At 40.8% G+C, this 24,417-nt stretch overlaps 1 protein-coding gene across 1 annotated transcript in view; it reads right to left on the minus strand.

Moving 5' to 3' along the window:
• Positions 1-19,467, minus strand: part of LOC136859915 (meteorin-like protein) — a 339,575-nt gene extending 320,108 nt beyond the window's left edge. Inside the window, exon 1 of the mRNA XM_067138727.2 lies at positions 19,056-19,467. Coding sequence (XP_066994828.2) covers positions 19,056-19,467 — 412 coding nt within the window. The remainder of the gene's footprint in view (positions 1-19,055) is intronic.
• Positions 19,468-24,417: the final 4,950 nt, after the last annotated feature.

The raw sequence follows: 24,417 nt of genomic DNA on the forward strand, positions 1-24,417 counted from the left end.
GGAGGAATTAAAACATTTTAGTATTAGTACGTAACCTAGTCTTGCCATGCAAATACCCTGAAAAAAAAGTGTTGGCATTGATTGCGACTAGTTTTAGTAGAAATGCTAAAACACGTGCTTTCAAAATGTTCGCTACATACTACAGACTTCGAGGAAGGTTGCCACATGCTATTTTTCTCGTCACCGCGACATGACATAATTAAGACCCATTTTTCTCGTAGTTCCACATTTGCTCGTGGAAATAAATGCCACTACCTTTCTGAAGTTTACTTTTGCAGAATGGTGCACAGCAATAAACCATTGTTTATCACGCGCAATAAACATCTTGTGGATAGAATGTTTACAATAAATACTCTCTCGGCTCTTGTATATTTATCAATATGCACAAAACATTTTCTTAATGTAAATCCACAGCCTGTTTAGAGTCATTTGACCGGGTCAGCAATGGAACGAATTAAGCCCCATCTAGCGGCGAGAATAGGAAATTTCCCGGCTGCCGAAGCCTGTCGCATTCCTCTGGGGCAATGATTACTGACTGACAAATGAAATGATATTTGAGAGTGCTGCTGGAATGAAAGATGGCAGGGAAAACCGGAGTACCCGGAGAAAAACCGGTCCAGCACAAATCTCATATGGAGTGACCGGGTTTAGAACCACGAAACCCAGCGGTGAGAAGTTGGCGCGCTGCCACCTGACTCGCGGAGGCTTCTATTTTCATAACTTTACGTTTAAATATAAACCATGTACTCATCACAAGCTGAGTACACAAATCAACGCCTTTTATAATGAATTTTAAGGCTTATCTCACCTAAACTTACCTTTTTCCTTCACAGTTTCCATATAGTCTGTGTTGTTAAACACGAAGTCTAGCGGTGACTCTGGAACTAGAACGTATTTCGCGCTGTGTAAACTGCCATGCGGAGGCAACTGTGTTACATATTCCACCGTTTGTATTCGAATTATAGTCCAGCCTACCAGAGGCTCAGAGCAAGGTATTGATTAGATTGGATATTTCCAGGTTGCAATTCCACCTTCACTAGCACCATCTCTTGCAGAATTATCGGCGTTCTCTAGTGCGGATGTTGTTAATGAAAATAATAATTCAAAGAAAAACGATATATTAATGGAAAAACCGATATATTATTCGATAAATCGAATCAAAGTTTCGATATCGATATATCGATAAATCGAAAGGAAAATATCGGTATTTCATAAAAACCGATAAATCGTTGCCATCCCTAGGTGCAGGTCTTTCGATTTGACACCCATAGATGACCTGCGCATGTGATGATGAAATGGTGGTGAAGACGACACATACACCCAGCCCCCCTGCCAGAGAAATTAACTAATGATGGTAAAAATTCCCGACCCTTCCGGGAAACGAACCCGGGACTCCTGTGACCAAAGGCCAGCACGCTAACCGTTTAGCCATGAAGCCGGACACAACATTTGATAAAGTATTAAATATGAGGTCCGAATTCTTTGCTGAATGGTCGGGGTTGAGGCCTTCGTTTCAGAGGGTATCGGATTCGATTTCCGGCCGGGTCGGAGATATTAATCCTGCCTTGAGTAATTTTTCTGGCTCGGAGACTGGGTGTTTGTGTTTGTTCCAAGACTTTCCTCTTCATATAACACACTGCACTACCAACCACCCCAGAAACATGCAATAGCGATTACATCCCTCCATATAGGGTTGGTGTCAGGAAAGACATCCGATCGTAAAACACGGCCAAATACACATGTGCTACAAAAGTCGCACCCGGGACCTTCACAGATGTGGGAAAAGCGATAAAAGAAGAAGAGGAAGAATAAAATACTAAATTCGAGGAACTTACAATACCATGAGCTCATGCTATTTTGAGCGACTATGCATTATAAACATTTGTTCTTATATTTGTCTTTAAAAAAACACTATTACACTGACTAAATTCATCATGTGTGCAATTTATTTGAAAACTTATCCCATGTTGTCCGCTTGAAGAGTTTAAGTTACAGTATTATTTTCATGGTATGGAGAAACTTCCGTCTCTGTGATGTAGTGGTTAGTGTGATTAGCTGCCACTACCGGAAGCCCAAGTTCGATTCCCGGCTATGCCACGGAATTTGAAAAGTGCTACGAGGACTGAAACGGACTGAAACGGGGTACACTCAGCCTCGGGAATAGAAGGGGTTCTTCGATTCCCACCTCAGCCATCCTCGAAGTGTTTTTATATGGTTTCCCTCCCCACGAAATGCCGGAATGAAACCAAACTTACGACCACGGCAGCTTCTTTCCCTCTTCCTTGTCTAGCCCTTCCAATCTTCTTATCTGCAACAAGGCCCCTCTTCAGCATAGCAGGTGAGGCCATCTGGACCTTCTTCTCAGTTGTATCCCCGAACAAATGTCTTACTTTCCAGGACACTGTCCTTGAAGCGGTAGAGGTGGAATCCCTCACTGAGTCCAGGTGAAAAACCTACCCTGGATGGTAAATGGGTTAAATAAATAAATAAATAAATAAATAAATAATAATGGACAAAAACTTCCAGCTTCATTCGCTAAAAGCCGTACATCTTAGGAGTTATAAATGCATTGCATTACTCTCCTGGCGTATGGTATGAATTGCCCTGTATATGATAGTGGAGTGGTTGCAAATACGAGAGCTGTCATTCATCAGGGTTGTTAACCACAGACATTTCGAACATAATTGTGTAGCATTACCGTCATATTAAGCATCACAAATACGAAGAAAGAATGACGTAATCTCATCGTTGGGCTGGGTCTGGATTAAGCTGGTTTATCAATAGAACGACAAGGAGATTGCATCAAATCTCGGCGTGAGTTAAATGCTCTTGGACGTGGTGCCAAGTTTCGGTACAAGGACACGAACTGGTTCTTGGAGCGTGAGAATGGTGGACCGAGTGGTCCGGTTGGAGGCCCTGTCGTCAACCAAATAGCATCAGCTAAACCATCTGTAGATTCAAACCTATAGAACAGCTCGAAAATGTACCCCAAAATCCTTATTTAGTCTTTCTAAAAAAATTAACTTCAGAATAATACATTTCTAATTTTCCTTCCGGCAGTTAAAACATTTAAAACATGGCTCAATATATTCTGATGTTAACCTAGCGTTGGCGCACTCGTGTTGGAACGTGTTTCGACACGGGCGAGGGCAGCACTTATCACTGAAGTGATTAAAACTATTATCATCCTTTATCAACCTGTGTTAAAGGAGCCTCTGTGGCACAGGCGGCAACGCGCAGGCCTCTCACCACTTGGTTCCGTGGTTCAAATCACGGTCACTTCATGTGAGATTCTTGCTGGACAAAACGGTGCGGGACAGGTTTTTCTGTGGGTACTCCGGTTTTCCCTGTCATCTTTCACTCCAGCGACACTCTCCACTTTCGTTTAATTTCATCTGTCAGTCATTAATCATTGCTCCAGAGGAGTGTGACAGGCTTCGGCAGCCGGCACAATCCCTATCCTCAATGCTAGATGGGAGCTTCATTCATTCCAAATCTGACTCGGTCGAAAGACTGGAAACCGGCTGACGATTTTCATTTCATTTGATACTTGGAGAGGATGATACGGACTTGTAAGAAGTTCTGAGCAGTATTAAAGAGGAAAGCGATATATTACAGAATATAAGAAACAGAATAGCAGCTTGGGCAGGTCATACATAGGATATCCATAATTTCGGCACATGGTAAGTACCTTCAAACAATCTTAGGAATAGGTTAATTTCGTCCCACTCTCAATTATGCTCTGTGTCTATATGGCAATGCTGTCTAGTTAGTCATTATCTGTCTTTTCGATTTCAAAGTATTAGCATATTAAGTGTTAGAATTCAATTATTAGAGGTCTCGGTTAGGAAAGAGTAGAGAAAAACTCTTTTCTTTAAATTTCGAAATTCGGTAGTAGCTAAAATGGTTGTTTGGTTTATTTTATTTACCACCTGCAGGAATAACTCATTTCTGGTGCACCTGCTTTAATATAATGAACGAAGTTTACAGAATGCAATCATCAGACTACATAGACACGTCAATCATTCCGCCGTTTCTACGGACCGCGACACAGCGTGGCGAACTTTACAAACTGCATTCTCCCATTTTAATAGTAAAAAAGTTTCAAAACAATGACAACACCAACACACCGTCGAACTACCGCTGAACTACAGAAAGTACAAAAAGTAATACAGAAAGGAAGAAGGTACAGGCTACTAATAGCAATCGGACACGTACTCGGTATCTCATAAGCATTGGAAACTGAACTCAAGTAAGTACAGTGATATATCCTACTGCAGTGTTGCAAAGTACGACTAAATTCATTCATTATTTGATCTCCATTTAGGAGTTGCCCTGGTGGCAGATTCTCTAGCAATTGTTTACTTAGCCTATTCTTAAATGATTTCAGAGAACTTGGAAATTTATCGAGCATTCCCCTAGATAAATAATTTCATTTCCTAATTCCTCTTCCTATAAATGAATATTTGTCCAAATCTGTCTTCCAACTTTACCTTCATTTATGATCTTCCCTACCTTTTAAAAGCCCCACTCAATCTTATTCGTCTGCCTATGTCATTCCACCCATCTCTCCACTGACAGCTCGGAACATACCACTTAGTCGAGCAGCTCGTCTCCTTACTCCCAAGTCTTCCCTGGCCAATGTTTGCAACATTTTCGTAACACTGCCGTTTTGTCGGAAATCGCCCAGAACAAATAGTGCTACTTTGTCTTTGGATCTTTTCCAGTTCTCGTATCAAGCAATCCTGGTGAGGGTCCCATGATAATAATAATTGTACCGGGGATACACCTTCCCCAGCCAGTTACACTGCATGCCCTCTATAAGGTAAGTAAACTCGTGTCCTCATCCCGAAGTGGTGCAGCTCTTTTCAAACACAACCCCAATGGAGGTGAGCTGCATGTACCATTTCAACCACATACCAGCCCTCCTGCCATTCTTAAATTTCTGGAAGTACCGGGAATCGAACCCGTGCCCCGAGGACGATAGCTAATAACACTAACCGTTACGCTACGGAGGCGGACTTCTATAAGGTCATCTATGTAAACAGACTTGAACTGATGTATTACAAGATACTTTGGTTTTCAACTGTTAGATGTCTCTATCATCGATTTAAGTGTCCCCTCTGGCGGGATCAACTATACTTAATTCTTAAAGGAAAGTTTATTTTTACGGTTGGGAAACCTTAGGTTTTGAAGATTGGTTTGTTTTGGTATCAAAGTTGTTAAACACTTCTGCTGGTTCCTTCTGCAATAGTAATCAACCTATCAGACAATTATAAATATTTTCTCTAACCAATTAAAATTGAGGGTATGTACAGGAATCCAGCCTATCAATAAAGAGTTCTGGAGGCTTTCCCTCAAAAATACTATAAAAACTGGGCGCTTTAGAGCCGTATTGTCTAACTTGCTCCAGTTATTGTGAGTGCGGCGTGTCCATAAGCAAGCAGGGGTGCGGGCGACGTTCGGAAGGCCCAACAACTCAAGGTAATGGCAGAATTTTCTTAAACATGTGATAGCTCCTGCGGATAGCTTGAGGGGAAGTTTTCAAGCTCTTTATTTATGTAAACTTCTAAATCTGGTCGTTTAAATGTAGAATTTTCGGCAAGTCTGAGGACTATGTTCTATTCCCTACTGGGAAATATGTAATGTTAAGGAACAAAGAGTGATTACCCTCTGTTGGTTTCCATTCAGCTTGGCATGGGATGACTAAAGCTTTCAAAACCTCTAAATTCCTTTTAATCACATTTTGCTTTAATATTTCTTTCTTAGTCACCGCACTGTAGAATAGGTTTAGCTTCTGTATCTTTGGGCCATAAGCCAACTTAGGGTTTTATCTATTTCTATAAGGAGGACAAAAGCTTCGTCTCTTACCCTTTTGTTTATGGCCAGTCATATTCAACCTTATTTTTTTACACTAAGGCCACATATGATGGGCAATTTATTGCTGTATGTAGAATTGTTTCTGGTGTGAAGTTCCCTTGAGGCACACAAAGTTATAAACTGTTGAGCAATAGATAAGTCCACCTCGGGGCTACTTGGTGTGTAAATACTTTCATTGAGGACAACCGGTGGATTGTCAGGTGTAACTTTGTGCGCCATAAGAAATGTATGGCTCTGTGAGGCTGGACTATAGTACCTTTGAGAGCTCAGACTCCTATGTCTTATAAATGCTGAGAGAAAAAATGATCTTTGTAAAATACTAATCCTATCAAGAGCAATGATGATATTTTCTATGTAAATCAACCAAGTTAATAACAATTCTACATTTTGTACCCGATTTTAGGACTTTAAGTTATTGCTGCTATTCATTCAGATTTTCTATATATCAATATTTTTAAATTAGAAAAAAAGGGGAAGAATTAAAATTTCAAAATTTCTTGTGTTAAGTTATGCCCTACTTAATTCCTTGTCCACCCATTCAACCCTAACACTTCTTACACCTCTGTGATCCACGAAAACCCCGTAATAATAATAATAATAATAATAATAATAATAATAATAATAATAATAATAATAATAATAATAATAATAATAATATAGCGTGCGGCTTAATACACATCTCCATTTACACATAACACATCACACCACAAATCAACACAGGAACATACAGCAGTGAATACCTCCTTCCACACAGGGTTGGCGCCAGGAAGGACATCCGACCGTAAAAGTGAGCTAAATCCATAATTAATATTACTGGTTTTTACGTGCCATTAACTACTTGTACGGATTTCAGAGACGCCGAGGTGACGGAATTTAATCCCGCAGGAGTTCTTTTACGTGCCAGTAAATCTACCGACACGAGGCTGACGTATCTGAGCACATTCAAGTACCACCAGACTGAGCCAAGATCGAACCTGTCAGGTTGGGATCAGAAGGCCAGCGCTTCAACCGTCTGAGCCACTCAGCCTGGCGGGATGAATCCATATAAAGTGCCGATCCCAGGTAATTGGAAAATGGCCGGGAATAATAATAATAATAATAATAATAATAATAATAATAATAATAATAATAATAATAATAATAATAATAATATCCGGCTCCATGGCTAAATGGTTTAGCGTGCTGGTCTTTGGTCAAAGGGGTCCCGGGTTCGATTCCCGGCAGGGTCGGGAATTTTAACCATCCTTTGTTAATTCCCCTGGCACAGGGAAGGGTGTATGTGTCGTGTTCATCATCATTTCATCCTCATCACGACGCGCAGGTCGCCTACGGAAGTCAAACCAAAACACCTGCACTTCGCGAGCCGAACATGTCCTCGGAAACTCCCGGCACTAAAAGCCATACGCTATTTCATTTTCATAATAATAATAATAATAATAATAATAATAATAATAATAATAATAATAATAATAATAATAATTTACAAGACAAAGTGTATTGAACTGATATAAAGACGTGCATACCTACGGTGATCATACCGTCATCTTAAAGGAGCGTTGGCTGACGTTCATGAACACTTTGTTGAGTTGGGGTTGATTCCCCTTACTTTCTATTACGATCCTCACATTCATATTTTCCATCAATTCTTGTAGATTTGTAATGTCTAGGAAATCTTTCATTTTTTACGTTTTGCCTAACCGTTCTCTATCTTTCTCTTTCATTCTTTGAAGAACTGGATTCCTTCAAGCTTCGTCTTTTGGAAATTAAAATATTTTGTATTTCCTTTTGTAATAATATTAATAATAGTAATGGGTTTTCGTCACACTAGCAGCTTTTACGATTTTCGGAGAAGCCAAGATACTGGGATTTTTCTCACACGAGTTCTCATACGTGCCAATAGATCTACCGATCGAGATTGGCGCTTTTGAATACCTTTAAAAATTTCCGACTGAGAAGAGATCGAACCCTGCTTCTTAGGCTTAGAAGGCCAGCATTTCACTGTCTGAGCCACTCATCTGGGCAATATCATCGCCACTACCACTATCACCACTAGAGCGTACAACGCCATGGAACAAGTTTCTCACCTTCAGTGATGGAACCGAGATCTAGGATTAATCCAGAGGTTTTCAGTTTGACAGGTCTCTTTTCTTAGTAAATGAATTTAATTCACTATAAGCAAATAATAAGACATTTCATGTAAACTACAGTAAGTTATCTATTTAACGATTCATTATGCTCCTCTTGCAATGTCAAGCGTTTTTACTGAAATTTGAGGATATTTGCACAACGTTTGTTAATCATATTCTTGGAGTTAATTATCAATTTAAATGTTTAATGAGTAAAGTAGCAGATTATGTAAGAAAATATGACACAATTGAAATTTGCAACTTTGCCTAGGATATGTAGCAAGGGATTTTAAACCTAATAATACAGAACAGAACAGACCGTGGTTTAAGTGTTTACATTAGTGAAGAAATTAAATCCCAGGACGCCAGTAACTATGCATCATATTTGACAACACTTTATCTCCTTGCTTACGGGACTCGCCCAATCTTGATTCAAGCGCCGCCAACTAAATATGCTTAGCATATTCAGGTAGGTTAGTACATGCTGCATGCATTCGGAGAGGCTTCATCTTATTCTGATTTTTATTGGCGATGTCCAACATTCAATTAACACAATATTATCCAGCATCAGTGTACAGTAGAAAGATAACTATCGACCTTGTTTTCACGCTAAGTCTGCGAACATGAAAAGTGAAGCGTGTTTAACAGATGGCCGAGACTAACACATAATAAGTCCGCTACAGTGTTATAATTCACACTTATCTGATAGGATGATGATGACGTAGTCACCGGTCATGGGAACTGCAAACCGGCTCCACAACATTCCCAAACAATGGATCCTCGAAATGCAAATTGCCACGTATGTTTTCCCGCATGCGGAACAATCTCGGACATCACACCAAATGGGTTGTGCCTTCATATAAATTATGCGTGAAATGAGCTGACATGAAAATACAAGCCTAATAACATGGATGATTCAGAATTGTTACTGCAACAGTCGTATAAAATACAATAATAATAATAATAATAATAATAATAATAATAATAATAATAATAATAATAATAATAATAATAATAATAATAATCTTCTATCAAGTTACAGAAAAATCTCAGATTCGATCAGGAAACGTCAATTACAATAGAGTGGATAATAATAAGCTAACAAAGTAAATTTGAAACTTAGCTTTATCATTGAAAAATCACTATAATTGGCTAATAGAAATCAGTGAAGACCAAATGAAATCAGCATTAATGAAGAAACCAATCAAAATAGAATAAAATTCAGAATCTTAATTCACGTCCGCCTCTGTGGTGTAGTGGTTAGCGTGATTAGCTGCCACCCCCGGAGGTCCGGGTTCGATTCCCGGCTCTGCCACGAAATTTGAAAAGTGGTACGAGGGCTGGAACGGGGTCCACTCAGCCTCGGGAGGTCAACTGAGTAGAGGAGGGTTCGATTCCCACCTCAGCCATCCTGGAAGTGGTTTTCCGTGGTTTCCCACTTCTCCTCCAGGCGAATGCCGGGATGGTACCTAACTTAAGGCCACGGCCGCTTCCTTCCCTCTTCCTTGTCTATCCCTTCCACTCTTCCCATCCCTCCATAAGGCCCCTGTTCAGCATAGCAGGTGAGGCCGCCTGGGCGAGGTACTGGTCATACTCCCCAGTTGTATCCCCCGACCAAGAGTCTGAAGCTCCAGGACACTGCCCTTGAGGCGGTAGAGGTGGGATCCCTCGCTAAGTCCGAGGGAAAAACCGAACCTGGAGGGTAAACAGATGATGATGATGATCTTAATTCACAAACACAAATTTTCTGTAAAGCCCACTCGAATAAATACTGAATGGTATGAACAACGTAAAAAGGAACACAGTGAGAGGACGAAGAAATATTGGGAAGAGAAGAAGAAAAAACAAGAAAAGTGCTAATAAGTTCAAATGCACTACTTAGTTGGGCATAACAAATCAAGAAGTAATAATTCCAACTGATGAGTCCACTGCTACACTGAGGCGAAACGCTGATAATTTCACGATTGAAAAAGCCAGAAGACTTCATGAGCTTACATGTTGTTAATAATAATAATAATAATAATAATAATAATAATAATAATAATAATAATAATAATAATAATAATAATAACTGAAAATCTTCCTGCAACACCTGCAGATTGCCAGATGGCAAAGAGCAGCCATAGACATGCAGTTACTTACTCTGTAAGATAATATATTACTATTTAGTAATCGTATTTAAAACATCCCCGTGAAATCAGCCTACAGTGACATTTCTCCATAGGCATGGTTCCTAAATATTATGCAAATGGAGCCTCTAAGTAATGGTATTGCAAGTGTGTTCATGAAAGCTATAGTGAGTTCAAACTGTTCGTAATATTGTGAGATGGCCGCGATGACAACCATTATTAAGCCAATCACTGTAATTAATTTAAGGTGGTAATTTTTTCGAAATAAATCGACAGTTGGCCCGAGGACGCACGTTTTAGTTGGCATCAACACTCTCAGGTTATCTTCCATAGGAATCAAACTAGAAAATGGACCGAATAATACATACATGCGGAGAATTTAGTTTAAATGCGATTATATCTGCTCGTCTATTGATATCAGTTCTAGTGAGCCCATTCGTCTCTTCAGAGAGGTTGTCCTTTAAGACATTAGCTATAACTGATCTGGCAGTGATGATGTGAGTTGCGAGGTTCTTGGTAGTGCACAATGTTCAGAGAATATCTGATGATGATGATGATAATAATAATAATAATAATAATAATAATAATAATAATAATAATAATAATAATAATAATTTACATTATATTTATTGACTTTTAGATATATTTGCAAATGTATGTATCATACACAATATTTGCCATTTTTTACACCAGCAATTTTTATATTAAGAATCTAGCAATTTGTTTCTGAATTTGAGTTTTGATACCTTAAATATGAATCAATGCCTAAAATATGTTTTTCATTGTACAGAATTTTCATATTTATGTTATTTATAATTTTCTACGAACCACGATTTCACATACTCGTTGACCTGATATTTACATTTTAAGTACCTCAATTCTGAGGGGAGCTTGTTTAATAACTAATTGAGGACTGTGTTCAGGGTACTAGTGGTATTTGTGGTATTTGTGGTCAATCCGATAATTCATAATAGTGAAATTATGGTTTTGATATACACTTCAAATTTTTGCTTCGTAATCTGTCCGTTTCTACCTCGGATTTGGTATACAAATGTTGGAAATGGATTGAGTTTTCTTTCTAGCGGTTTAACGTCGCACTGACACAATGAAGTTTTTCGGCGACGTAAGGATGGGAAAAGGCTAGGATTGGGAAGGAAGCGACCGTAGCCTATATTAAGGTACAGACACAAAATTTTCCTGGTGTAAAAATAGGAAACCACGGAAAAACATCTTCAGGGCTACCGATGGTGGGGTTCGAACCCACCATCTCCCGAATGCAAGCTCACAGTTAAGCAACACTAACCGCATGGTGAACTCACTCGGTAGTACATTTTCGTCTGTCTGTCTGTCTGTCTGTCTGTCTGTCTGTCTGTCTGTCTGTCTGTCTGTCTGTCTGTCTGTCTGTCTGTCTGTCTGTCTGTCTGTCTGGTCATATCTGTGGACTTCACGGGAAAATGGCTCGATAGCATTTCTTGAAAATCGTTATTAAATCATACTAGCAACATACCCGTGCTTTGCTGCGGCTTTAAACTGAAACACTGAAAGTTTTAAACTTTTGGAAGTCCAGTGATATCTGAGCCTGTAAAATTCACCCTCCATTCGTTCGTCAAACGGTTTTGAAAGAATGATTATTTATTTCCGGATCTAAAACAAATTTGAATCCCATAGAACCTGAACGTTTTTAAAACGTACGTCATGTAATATCTAGGACGCAGAAGAGATCAACTTGCAAACATTTGACTTGTACGTCGAGCAGTATTGGAGGGGTAGAATGTTTGAAATATATTTTATAATCAATATCTAAGACATGTAAAATTTCAAGTTCGTACGTGAGGCGATTAAAATTCCCGACCAGGCCGGAAATCGAACCCGGGACCCTCTGAATCGATATTCTCAACGCTGATCATTCAGCCAATGAGTCGGACTATTTTATTATATTATTATTATTATTATTATTATTATTATTATTATTATTATTATTATTATGTACAAGTAAACCTATTGAAGGCGCTCCCTAGTCGAAACAGTCAAGGCCATTCAGGTTCACCCGCAAGGACGTGGGTTCGATTCCATGTCAGGAAGTCGACAAGTTTAGAAACGAGATATTTCTGGAGAGATACATGACCCTGACGTTCACTCAGCCTGCACCAGAAATGAGTAGACCTACCAGGTTAATTCCTGGGGCCAAAAAAGTCCCGCTTAGTGCCGAGTTACGGAATGTGGGAGTGTTTACATTCATCTGTGACCCCCTGTGGGTGGGGGCAGTAGAATACGCCCACGGCATCCCCAGCTTGTCGTAAGAAGTGACTAAAAGGGGCCCTAAGTGCTCTCAACTTGGGAGCGTAGGTGGCAACCACGGAGCCCTAGCTGAGCCTGTCATTTTTCCACTTACTTATGACAGTCTCCTCACTTTAATATTTCCTACCCAATCTTCCTTGGTCAACGCTTGTTTTCTCCCGAGCCTGACAGTATTAGGTTTACAAGGTCTAGGGAGTCTCATTTTCACGCCCTTCGTTGCCTATTACTCTTCTTTTACCTACAGGCCCCTACCTAATTTTTCGAAGGACTGGACCTCTCTTTTTTTCTTCAAGTTGATTTACGTCACACCGACACAGATATGTTGTGTTTTTGTTTTTGTTTTTTTGCTAATTGCTTTCCGTCGCACCGACACAGATAGGTCTTATGGCGACGATGGGACAGGGAAGGGCTAGGAGTGGGAAGGAAGCGGCCGTGGCCTTAATTAAAGTACAGCCCAAGCATTTGCCTGGTGTGAAAATGGGAAACCACAGAAAACCATCTTCAGGGCTGGCGACAGTGGGGTTCGAACCTACTATCTCCCGAATACTCGATACTGGCCGCACTTAAGCGACTACAGCTATCGAGCTCGGTACACAGATATGTCTTATGGAGACGATGGAACGGAAAAGTGGGAAGGAAGCTGCCGTGGCCTTAATTAGGGTACAGCCGCAGCATTTGCCTGGTATGAAAATGTAAAACCACGGAAAACCATCTTCGGGGCTGCTGACAGTGGGGTTCAAACTAACTATCTCCTGAATACTGGATACCGCAGCTATTGAGCTCGGTGATTGGACCTCTTACGTTTCTCTTCTCTAGTGTTAATAGATGATGGTTGCCCAGCTGTAATTCCTCCTAAAACAAATCACCATCACCACCTTACCTTCCTCTTCTCTAAGAGTCTTCATAGTCTGTACGCAGATGGTTTTGCTATTGATACTATAACTCCCTTCGAAAAGTCGAAGCGTTTCCTCTCCCTTTTCTAGCACATGTTACGAGTGCCTCGCATCTAATCCTCTCGTATTGTCCAAGAATCACCATCACCAGACAGTAAGAGCAATCGCCCTGTATCATCTCCCATTGAGCGCATGTCCTTGACAGTGGCCATATAGAGACAGCGCCAATTGTACTCCTGAAGTGGGCGTAGTTCAGTTCAATCAGAAGTAGACCTTGACTCTGCTCCAGTACCTTGAGATTTAAGACTTGCAAAGCTCATTATGTTTAATGGACTAAGCTGACGACAAAACAAAAAATAAAATATTCTTATACTTAAGAAAGCTAAGTATCCAGTCTAATCGTCACAAACTGAAATGTTGGATTGTTCAGGTTGTTACAACGCTGGCAATTAGTAAGAATTGTTCAGATGAAAATTTCGAGCAGGGTTATAATATTTTACGACTATTCTGCTCCAAAACGTCACACAATTTTACTATTGCTTGTCCCATCGCTTCAGGAAACTTGATAACAGTTTTGGGTATAATGCTGCATGTGACATGTCTTCTTGTACGTCACCCCTTCCCCATAGGTTTACCCATTATGCATCGTATGTGCCAATAACGGGACCTAAGCTGAACCTGGCATAGTTTCTAGTTACTTATGATAGACTTCTACCGTCATCTTTTCTACCTGACTTCTCTTGGGCTATCTATCGTCAGGCTAGCAGATCAGATGGTAGAGCATTGGCTTTTTGAGTTCAAGTTGGTAGATTCGATTCTGGCTCAGTCTAATGATAATTGGAGTTGCTCAAATACGCCAGTCTCATTTCAGTATATTTACTAGCATGTAAAGAACCAGCAGAACAAACTTACAAACTCCACATTAAAAAGGTTAATGCGGGGATCGTTCAGTCTCTTATAGACAAATGTCCAGCTCTTTCAGCCAAGAGAGTGCCTCAGGGGTCACTCGGTGAATGTTCTCGATGGAACCAGCAAAAGCTCGGAGAGGTGGTGGTGGTGGTGGTGATTATTGTTTTAAGAGGAAGTACAACTAGGCAACCATCCTCTATATAACACTAATCAGAGGGGAAAATGGAAAGGGATCCGACACTTCGAAAAATGAAAATATCGGTCAAAGAAAGACAAGGGCCACGAAGGACGTGAAAATGAAAGACTCCCTAGCCCTCGCAAACCTAATAGCGTCGGGGTCGGAAAAGAACAAGAGTTGACCGAGGGAGGTCGGATAGGATAGATGAAAGTGAGGAGCCTGGCACAAGTAAGTGGAAGCATTGCCAGGACTCAGCTAAGGGCCCCGTGGTCGCCAATCCACGCTCCAAAGTTCAGAACCCCTGGGGCCCCTTTTAGTCGCCTCTTACGACAGGCAGGGGATACCGTGGGTGTTATTCTACCGCCCCCACCCACAGGGGCAAAAGCTCGGAGAGGGCAGTCCTTCAGAATGTGCAGGATGGCTTGCACTTCAGCACCGCAGTCACAAGCTGGAGAGTCTTTCCAGCCCCACTGATGCAGAGCAGAAGCACTTCTTCCGATAGAGCACCGTATCCTGTTGAGTGTGGTCCAGGTGGAGCGAGGAAGGTTGAACCAGGCAACTTTGTAGTTGGATCCCTGATGTTGACAATGCCATGAGGGTGTGCTTGAGACTATTCGTGTTTCTATATTTCATCAGGCTTGAAATTCCTTTACCGTCTCCCAGGCAGGTTTCCGTTATTTGAGTCTCATTACGGTATTTTCATCTGTATCCTGATGTACTGGGAGGTAACTGCTGTTCGCTATCCTGGTCCGCAGTCTAACAAGGGCGCGTTGTCGTCTGATGTGAGGAGGCTGAATGTTGTTCAGTAGTGGTAACCACTGAATAGGAGTAGAGCGCAATGTACCAGATAGAATTCTCATTGTGTGGTGCAGTTGGACATCAATCAGACTAGTGTGGGAGCTATTGAGCAATATTCAGCTGGTGAATATACTATTGCTAGAACAGTTGTTCGTAGTGTACACGCATCTGCGCCCAATGAAGTACCAGCTAAAAGTAGTTAGTGGGACGTAAAAGAATTGACTTTATTATTATATTCTTCTTCTTTCGTATAGGCCGACTAAGGGTTTGTCTAGTAATTCCGCATCCTCTGGCAGTGTCGTTCCTTTCTCTCCTTTGTCCAGAGGTTACCTGTCTTCCTTCTTGGTGGTTTGTCCGGGAACCCCATTTTGTTAAGCCTCCTCCTGAGAGATGTGCGGTCTTTTCGAGTCTCTTTCTGTTCCTCCCAGTTCCTACAGACCTTTATTTACTTCCATCGACCATGGTGACTTAGTCTTTCTCTTTCGCCAGTAAACGAGAAGCTGGTTGGTCAGGCTGGCATGATGCATCCTGTAGGCGTGTCCATAAAATGCTACGCGTCTCTTTCCGGCCACGTCTGTGATGTTTTCACAGTATTTGTAGAATATTATAATTATGACTAGCTGAAGACAACCAACTTTACTGGGATTTTTGTACACCCGTGTGGTTTCCGATATATAATACGGGAGACGAGCATTAAAAGACCACAATTTTTCTGTTTCTTCTTTTATTTTTATTCCTTTTTCGGGGTATATAATTGTCTCACATTATAAATCATTTCATAAATGTGCATTCTATACACTACTGTACATTTGATGTCTTGTCTGGCGCATGTACTAACAGAGTTTTTGCTTGTCCGACACGGGAGAAAGCAACGCAGAGCTGACGTGTGAAACAGGAATCCTTCAAATTAACTCTGCAATTGTGTCTTATTGATAGGGATACTATTCTCATTGGAAATTGTAACCGTTTCAAACAAAATAACAAATCATTTGCAATCAATTGAATTTTGGTGTAAAAACATATTTTCCTTTTTCTTTGCCGGCTAGTATTACTGACTCAATAATATTGTTAAGGAGCTGTTTCAGCAAGTATCTGCTTTACATTCAAGAATTATAGATAGTGCTCACAGACGTACTCTAGCAGCAAACTGTTATAGTTCTGAGATCACCATACTCCTGCGAGATGAATCAAAGATGGTGTATAAAACCAACGAGTACACATCACAACCTTCTCGAATTCATTCTCACACCGATCCTTCCCATACATTATCACATTATTAGTTTCAAGCCCCACATCTCCCACACCACCAGTGAGAATAGTTCTTTGTTGTACGTGTTTTAAACATGTGTAAAGAAATTCTACTACAGTAAAGTTAACAATGTGCTACATCTAAAAATATGTTATTATTGGACAGACCTCGACAAAATATTAAGACGAACAGCTGCAATAATATTGTAACGAGTAAATCTCCATCTGTTTCATTACTCTAATTTATTTCAGAATGACCTAATAAATGCAAACACACACACATATATATATAAACGCACACAATTCTAACCAGTTGTGAATGGCCACACTTATTAATTACTGACTATTTACAAATTGCTCTTCCCTATGGCGTAGCAGGCCGTCCAACCCGTTGCTCTACCTGGGGACGCTTAATCCTTACTTTCACTTCTCCAAGTCCAGTCACCTCATACAGCAGCTGTGTGTAGACCACTGGATCTGAACACAGGGCTACGAGCCACTCGACATACGACGACTTTTCGTCGGTTCGACTCCACAGACAGTCCACTAATTCACAGTCATATGCAGCGAACAACTAAATAGCTCAACAGTATTCAGCAGCAGGACGATACTCACAACAGCAAACATTAACACAGGTCCATTTATCCTCACACTCACGATAGCCGCTTTCCTCGCTGATTCACCGTGATCCTCAGTCCACAGAAAAACACAAGCGCACAGTACTCTCATGTAGCACACGTCTTTCGTTCCGTCGTCTCCAGCCCATCTACACACTGGTCTCTCCGACACCACAACGACAGCCCCTGGTTCAGACCTCGGTGGCATACTAGTAACAGCCAACACCTCTGTCGCCCTAAGCCCAGCCGCCTAACTCCAACACACTGCGTCTCACACGCAGTCCAACACTGACTGACTGTCCGCGGCTAGCCCCACTTTTTATAGTTCGGATGATTTGAGCCAGAATTTTCGAGAGGTGACTAGAGGCAGAACATTCCCGTTGAATCTCCAAGAAACTCACAGGTAAGCCGGCCGACGAGAACAATGCACGGAAAGGTCGACCCCACCGTGCAAGCCGGCTGGGAGATCTCACCAGCTCCTTCCTGGAAGTACCGAAAGGGGCTAGCACGGGGCTGGCAGGTAAAAATATGATGATAAAGAGGGTGAAAATTCAATTGTGAATTTGACAAAAAAAAAAAAAACTCCTCTCAGTTTTAATTACTGCGTTGATGGAGTAAAAGCTATTCATGGGGATCACTGAAAGTACATTGGTGGTAATATAAGGAAATATCTTCTTTGGAATAATGACATAAACTGGACTGTAAATAAAGGTTACAGATCTCTTCGCATGGTTATGAGGGTATTCAGGGATTGTAGTAAGGATGTAAAGGAGAGGGCATTAAGTTAATGGTAAGTCCACAATTACAGTATGATTCCAGCGCATGTGACCCTCGCCAGGATTACTTGATTCGAGAACTGAAAAAATAACCAGAGAAAATCAGCTCGATTTATTCTGGGTGATTTCTGGCAAAAGAGTAGTGTTACAAAAATGTTGCAAACTTCGGGCTGGAAAGACTTGCGAGTAAGGAGATGAGCTGCTCGACTAAGCAGTATACTCCGAGCTGTCAGTGGAGAGATTGGCGTAAAATGACGTTGGTAAACGAATAACTTTGAGTGGTGTTTTTAAAAGTAGGAAATATCGCAATATGAAGATAAATTTGGAATTCAAGAGGACAAATTGGCAAATATTCCTTTATAGGAAGAAGTAAAGGAATAGGAGTTCGGGATTGAAATAATTTACCAAAGAAGATGTTCGATACATTTTCAAATTCTTTGAAATTAGTTAAGAAAAGACTGTGTAAATAAGAGATAAGGAATCTGCCACCTGGAAGACTCCCCTAAATGGGGATCAATAGTGATTGATTGATTGATTGATTGATTGATTGATTGATTGATTGATTGATTGATTGATTGATTGATTGATTGATTGATTGATTGATTGATTGATTGATTGATTGATTGATTGATTGATTGATTGATTGAGAAATAAACCATGAAGAACTGTTCGTCATTTAAACCTCACCAAGGATTTCTTTATCTCAGTATTGCAGAAAGATTCGCGACATCGGTTGAGCAAAATGTGCATTTCGTGGAATTGCTCCACTGTTCATTTTACCGCGTAGATGCCACCTTCCCCTTAATCGGCCAGGTTTCTACATCCAGGAATTCATGACAGATTCCAGAAACTGAAAATCATATTCTTCAATTTTTAACGTCTCTTTCAGTTTCGATGTCAGGAAGACGAAGTCAGATGACGTGTGATCACGTGAAATTAAAAGCCATACCCATTACTGTACGAGAATGTGTAGTTTAACAATATCTCCGATCACTGAAAAACTATATACTGTACATTGGTCGTATTTTTAAATGTGGTATTATGGTATCTTTATCCAGTTACGTTTCAAAACAACCCAGCATTTGGGCAGAGATGGACTGATAGAAGCTTTGGTTAGAGATCAGCAGAAAATAATTTCTTAGACAAGAGCATATTCTGTGGTTATTTAGTGTTAGTCGGTTTTGTATGAATCTAAGTACTCACCTTCCTCTTCTTCATAGAATTTCCGGCCGCTGGGTAGTGGTTGAAGGTGGTAGGAGAAGGCGGCCTCTTCACGTCTGAGTGCCACCTGCGAGTTGACCGCCTCCACGTAGAGTGCCGCCTGCCCGTCGCGGCTGTGGAAGCAGCGAGCGAGCTGCTGCGGTACTTCATCGTCGGGGGCAAAGAGGAGGGTTAGGGAGCGAGGACCCTCCAGAAAAACACGCGCACCGCCAAAATCGGGGGCCACTTTGAGGCAGCCTCGAAACTCACCCCCGGACCTGCCCGCTCTCAACACAACACGTAAAGCGCCACGTGGGTATGACCAACGGAGCTGTCCCTGGGAACACCGCAGGTAGACTGGAGTAACACCCCGGTCTGGGCCCTCTGGAGCCGTCAGTCCGCTGAAACAAAACATAATAACTGTTAAGTTGTTAAACTTTGCACTAACACAGGTAGGGTTTCAGAGACTCTGGGGTAGGAAATGACTAGGATTGGGAAGGTGAGTCTGCAGCCCTAAATATATTTTTTCGTATTTTCCCGTTTCCATATCAAGCAAAAGTTGGCGTTTCACTCTAAACAATGTCTTTCACAACCTATCCCTGTTGGTGTGACCATAACCAACCTGAACCACGGAGCCTATTTACAAAATTATTACTGTATTATTATTATTATTATTATTATTATTATTATTATTATTCACAAATTAAACGCGTGCCGTTTCTGGACTGACTCGGCCGCAGCACAGAGGCATCTATAGTAAAGTAATCGCTTACCGATAAACACACAGGTGCAATTCGTATGCTACATAGGCTACAATTAGGCTAGAACCAGACTCACTTTTTGACTCACTGATCACTGGATTCCCTTGTCGGGAAGATGTGCGATGATGGGGAGGTTTCGAACTCAGGAACCTGAAATGTGGCAGATATTCAGTAGAACAGGCTTTTGAATTTCTAGGTAATTGGATAGAAATAGATTAACTGTGGCTAATGAACTGTGCAGAATGTTGAGAATGTCACCAGTACGTGATAAAACTAATAAAAGGATGGTTAAAGTATGTTTTCACAAGCATTGTACAGTATTTTTATTGTTAATTCCGTGCAGTTCTTTTTCCGGCGTTGTTGTAGTCTACAATTTGCACGTGAGAAATGCAGACTTTCTAATCTTGTATTTATGAATTTATTTATTATCATTCATTATTAATATTATGAAGGTTTTCTCGAGTTTCTCGGGTGATCAGTTATCGGGATTACTATCCAAGCCTAGTTAAGTACCCTTGACCTCCTGGTGCTCTTCTTTTATGGATCCTTCAAATCCCTAGTGATGGATCGTTGTTCTGTCAATCCATATTTTCTGTTATAGTGCCTGTTTCATTCCTGGTACTAGTTATCGTAAACTGTTTGAGGATGGTGTTTGTAGTAGAGTGTATGAACAGTTGCAAGACTTTTGTTCAAAGATAGCTGCTGATGAATGACTTTGGCAACGTTCTCATCTCAGTGGATGCACTCAGCTGTGGCTAGAGTAGAGCAGTCTTTTATGATGTGCTATATATTTTCTATACCCGCGTTGGACATTCTACAGAGGTCGTTAGTTAATTCTTGGTCTCTAATGATACGTTTTCAGTAGTTTTTTGTGGCTACTATTTAGTCTTGGACGCCCACCATGAATCCTTCTGTTTCATCAAAAATGTTTCCTACTTGCAACCATTAAGATGATCCGTCAAAGCCAATATCTGGCTGGTTCAAGGAGGCTGGATATATTCCATGCATCTGTTTACTTTGGTACTTTTACTGTTTTTCAGTGCATAGTCGATCTTGTGTCTATAAACATCTCTTGGTCTGTTAGTCCTAGGAGTGTGATGTACACATCAAATTTACATAATGCACCCTGCAGCGCACTCGTCCCACTTCGTTCATGGAAATACTTCCTCAGCGCACTGATTTGTTTCGGGTGGATTTTGACAATATCAATTCATCTCTCCCAGCCTTCGTTCTTGGCAGGTGAAGTCTTTCAATAGAACTCTTTGGACGATGGATCAGGTACCCTTTGGCTAGAACGTGAACTTCACGCTTCATTTCGTCAAGTTTGGTAACGGTCCACTTCAAGATTCCAAGGGAGTAGGTAAGCACTGGTATAACACAAGTATTGATTGCTTTCACCATATATCTTGCCTGAATTGTGTCGTCAGGACTTTCTTGACGCCACCTATAACGATAGACTGAAGGTCTCCTCTGCACCTTTTGTGCCCCATATTCTGGGTTTGCATGTATCCCAGATACTTGTAATTTTCTCTTTTCTCCATGGGTTCAATTATTCCAGTTGTTCTGGTAAGTTAATTGCCAAAATATTTGGCACAGCGGCCCTTCTCCAAGAAGAATACGCGACTTTTGTCCAACCCAAAATTCATCGGGATGGATGTCAAAAACTCGTGTGTGTGCCTCAGTTGTTCTTTGAAGTGTTTGTCTGTGTTGGCATACAGCTTTAGCCTACGCGCTATTGAGCATCTTGTACCTACAACTGCATATCAGCATTATTTTCTCATGTTCAGAATCACAGATAAGGGGTTTAAAGCTAAAGATCGCTCAGTGCATTTTCTTAGATAATGCCCCACTTGATGCAGAACTTGACAGCATCAGTACCGTTAACTTTATGTTTTCCCAAATGTTTGGTCCACCATTTAGACGTGAAGCTATCCAGAAGACCACAGATTACTAAGTCTGTCTTATAGATGCTTAGCACTTTCCTAAGCCACGAGTGAGGGACACTGTCAAATGCCTTCGGGAAATCGATGTAAGCAGTATACGAAGATTTCTTAATCTCCTTACAAGCATGAGTGTTCTTGAGGCTTCATTTCTATTCCACCCAAAATATTGTTTGGATGTAGTTGGAGCTGGATCTTCTCAGCGACGATGGATATTATTAGCTTTTACATTATTGACAGGCAGGTGATAAGCCTGTAGCTACTAGGGTCTACAGATGCAGGCGTGATTTTAGGTAGCAAATATATCACGCCTATAGTCGGGAAGGATGGTACTAACTCAAGAGGTCTGATAGCTTGAGTAAACAATTCTGCTAATTTTGTATGTATAAATGTGAACCTCTTCAACCATCAAATTCCCTGTCAAGTCATAAACAATTCCCTTCATAAATTATTACAATCCCTTATTCTTCGTCCTATCAATGAATATTTGCCCCAATTTGTCCTCATGAATTCCAATTTTATCTTATTACCTTTCCTAAAAGCCCCACTCAAGCTTATTTGTCTGCTAGTGTCATTCCATACCATCTCTCCACTGTCAGTTCAGAGCATACCGCTTAGTCTAGCAGCTCGTTTCCTTACTCCCAAAGTCTGAAACTTTTTGTAACACTATTATTTTGTCAAAAACAACCAAAATAACCAAGAACGATTCGTGTTGGTTTTCTTTGAATCTTCCTGTTCCTGTATCAAGTAATCCGGGTGTGGGTCCCATACATTGGAACCTTACTCTAACTGAGGTGGTAGCAGAGATTGTAATAATTTATGAAGGGACTATCCTTTACATCCTTACAACATCTACATCTTCTAAATATCCTGGAGACGGAGAAATATCAGAGTTTTCGGCATTACCTTTGTTCAGTTCTCTATAGAAGTGCCCCTGTTTGGTTTCAAATATACTTTTCCCTCGATGTCTCCGGTAATTTTCTCTTTGTGTTGACTATGTGTGGGTGGTTTCATAAATGGCCGTAATTTGGAAGTGTAACTTACTTTTTGATTCGCCCTCGTAACTGTTTGTTTGCCATCGGGTACTTTTGCACTCTCCAGTCTTGTTAATTGTATGTAGGTACGGTAGAGGTATTTTTTCATTTCGCTTGTCAATTTCTGCCGCGTCCTGCAGCCGTCTGCTGGAATGGGCTGAGGGATAATATCCTCAGCAATATTTTCAGCAGCTGGATTTGTGATGGTTGGAGATGAAGTTCTCACTTGCGGTTCCATCCCTAGACTATTTCTTGAAGTTCCACATGGTTGAGGTACCGCCACTTCCATCCCAGACAGGGCATAACGACGGTGCCGAGAGTTGCCAGTCCGCAATGACCTTCCACCATAAATTATTTCAGACCGTCCAACACATCACCCTTGAGTGCACCTTAAGAGCGTACCCTGGTGACCCTGCGGACATTTTGATGGCAAATAAATCGTCCGTCAATTACATCACAACCTTGGACTTTTCCCTGTGTCTTATTCTTTGTATATTTTATGTATTTATATCCCTCTCTTGATGTTTGTCTTTCATTTACATATGTAGGCTATTGTTGCAATGTCCTAATGCCATAATGGCTGTGCAGGATAAGCTCCTACGGGAAGGTTTCCGACACCTATACACACATCGCCCATCAGTGCACCTTTATCCTGGTGACCCTGCAGACATTTTGATGGCAAATAAAGCATGGGGAACAGCCGCTAGCCAAAACACCGCCCGATACGGGAACATACACGTTTAGACTTTGATTTATTCCACGCAGATGAAGATTTTCTGGCAGTATTTTCTTCCTAAGACTTTAACAGTCCCGTATTAAATCTGCTAGGCAGCAGGAGCATGGTATCTCTCGTAGTCTGAACCATCAGCTTTGACCCCTCGGGCTTGGGAGGGCCTGCTAGGAGTTTGACCTACAGCCGGCATAGTCTCCGGATCTCTTGGACACACAAGCCCCCTCTCACCCACATGAAGATCATTCGTCTAGGTGGAGGCACTGTCAAGAGGATTATTATTATTATTATTATTATTATTATTATTATTATTATTATTATTATTATTATTATTATTATTATTATTATTATTATTCTTTCCGATGAGGCCTGCTAAGGACGACGTTCCAATTTCATTTCAGTTCGTACTGTGTTGTTTTCTCTTACGCTCCTTCCAATATTCTTTCATCCTTTCACTATACTGTTTCCTTTTGTCCTCGGACCACTTCGCACCAGGCTTCTTGTTCAATCTTCCTTAGAATCCTTCCATACTTACTACCCTCTTTCTAAAAATTTCTCTGTCCACAGTTTCTTCTTCTCATATATTATTTCTTTCTAAATCTTTCCTTACTTCTTGAATCCAGCTATTTGTTGCCTTTTTGTCCCAAAGGTACTTGAAAATCCGTTTTGTTAATCTGGAATCATCCATTCTGTAAATATGTCCGAAAAATTCCAATCTCCTTTTTCTTATGGTTTCTGTTATGTTTTCTATGTTCCTGTATATTTCATCATTAGATCTTAATTTCTATACTTCTGTTGTTTTCTCAGGGCCTAAGATATTTCTCATGATTCTCCTTTCTAGTACCTCAAGTTTATCTAATCTATAGTTTACTTTCAGGCATTCACTTGCATATAAGTATT

This window comes from Anabrus simplex, chromosome 1 (genome assembly GCF_040414725.1).
Source record: "Anabrus simplex isolate iqAnaSimp1 chromosome 1, ASM4041472v1, whole genome shotgun sequence".
Lineage (NCBI taxonomy): Eukaryota > Metazoa > Arthropoda > Insecta > Orthoptera > Tettigoniidae > Anabrus > Anabrus simplex.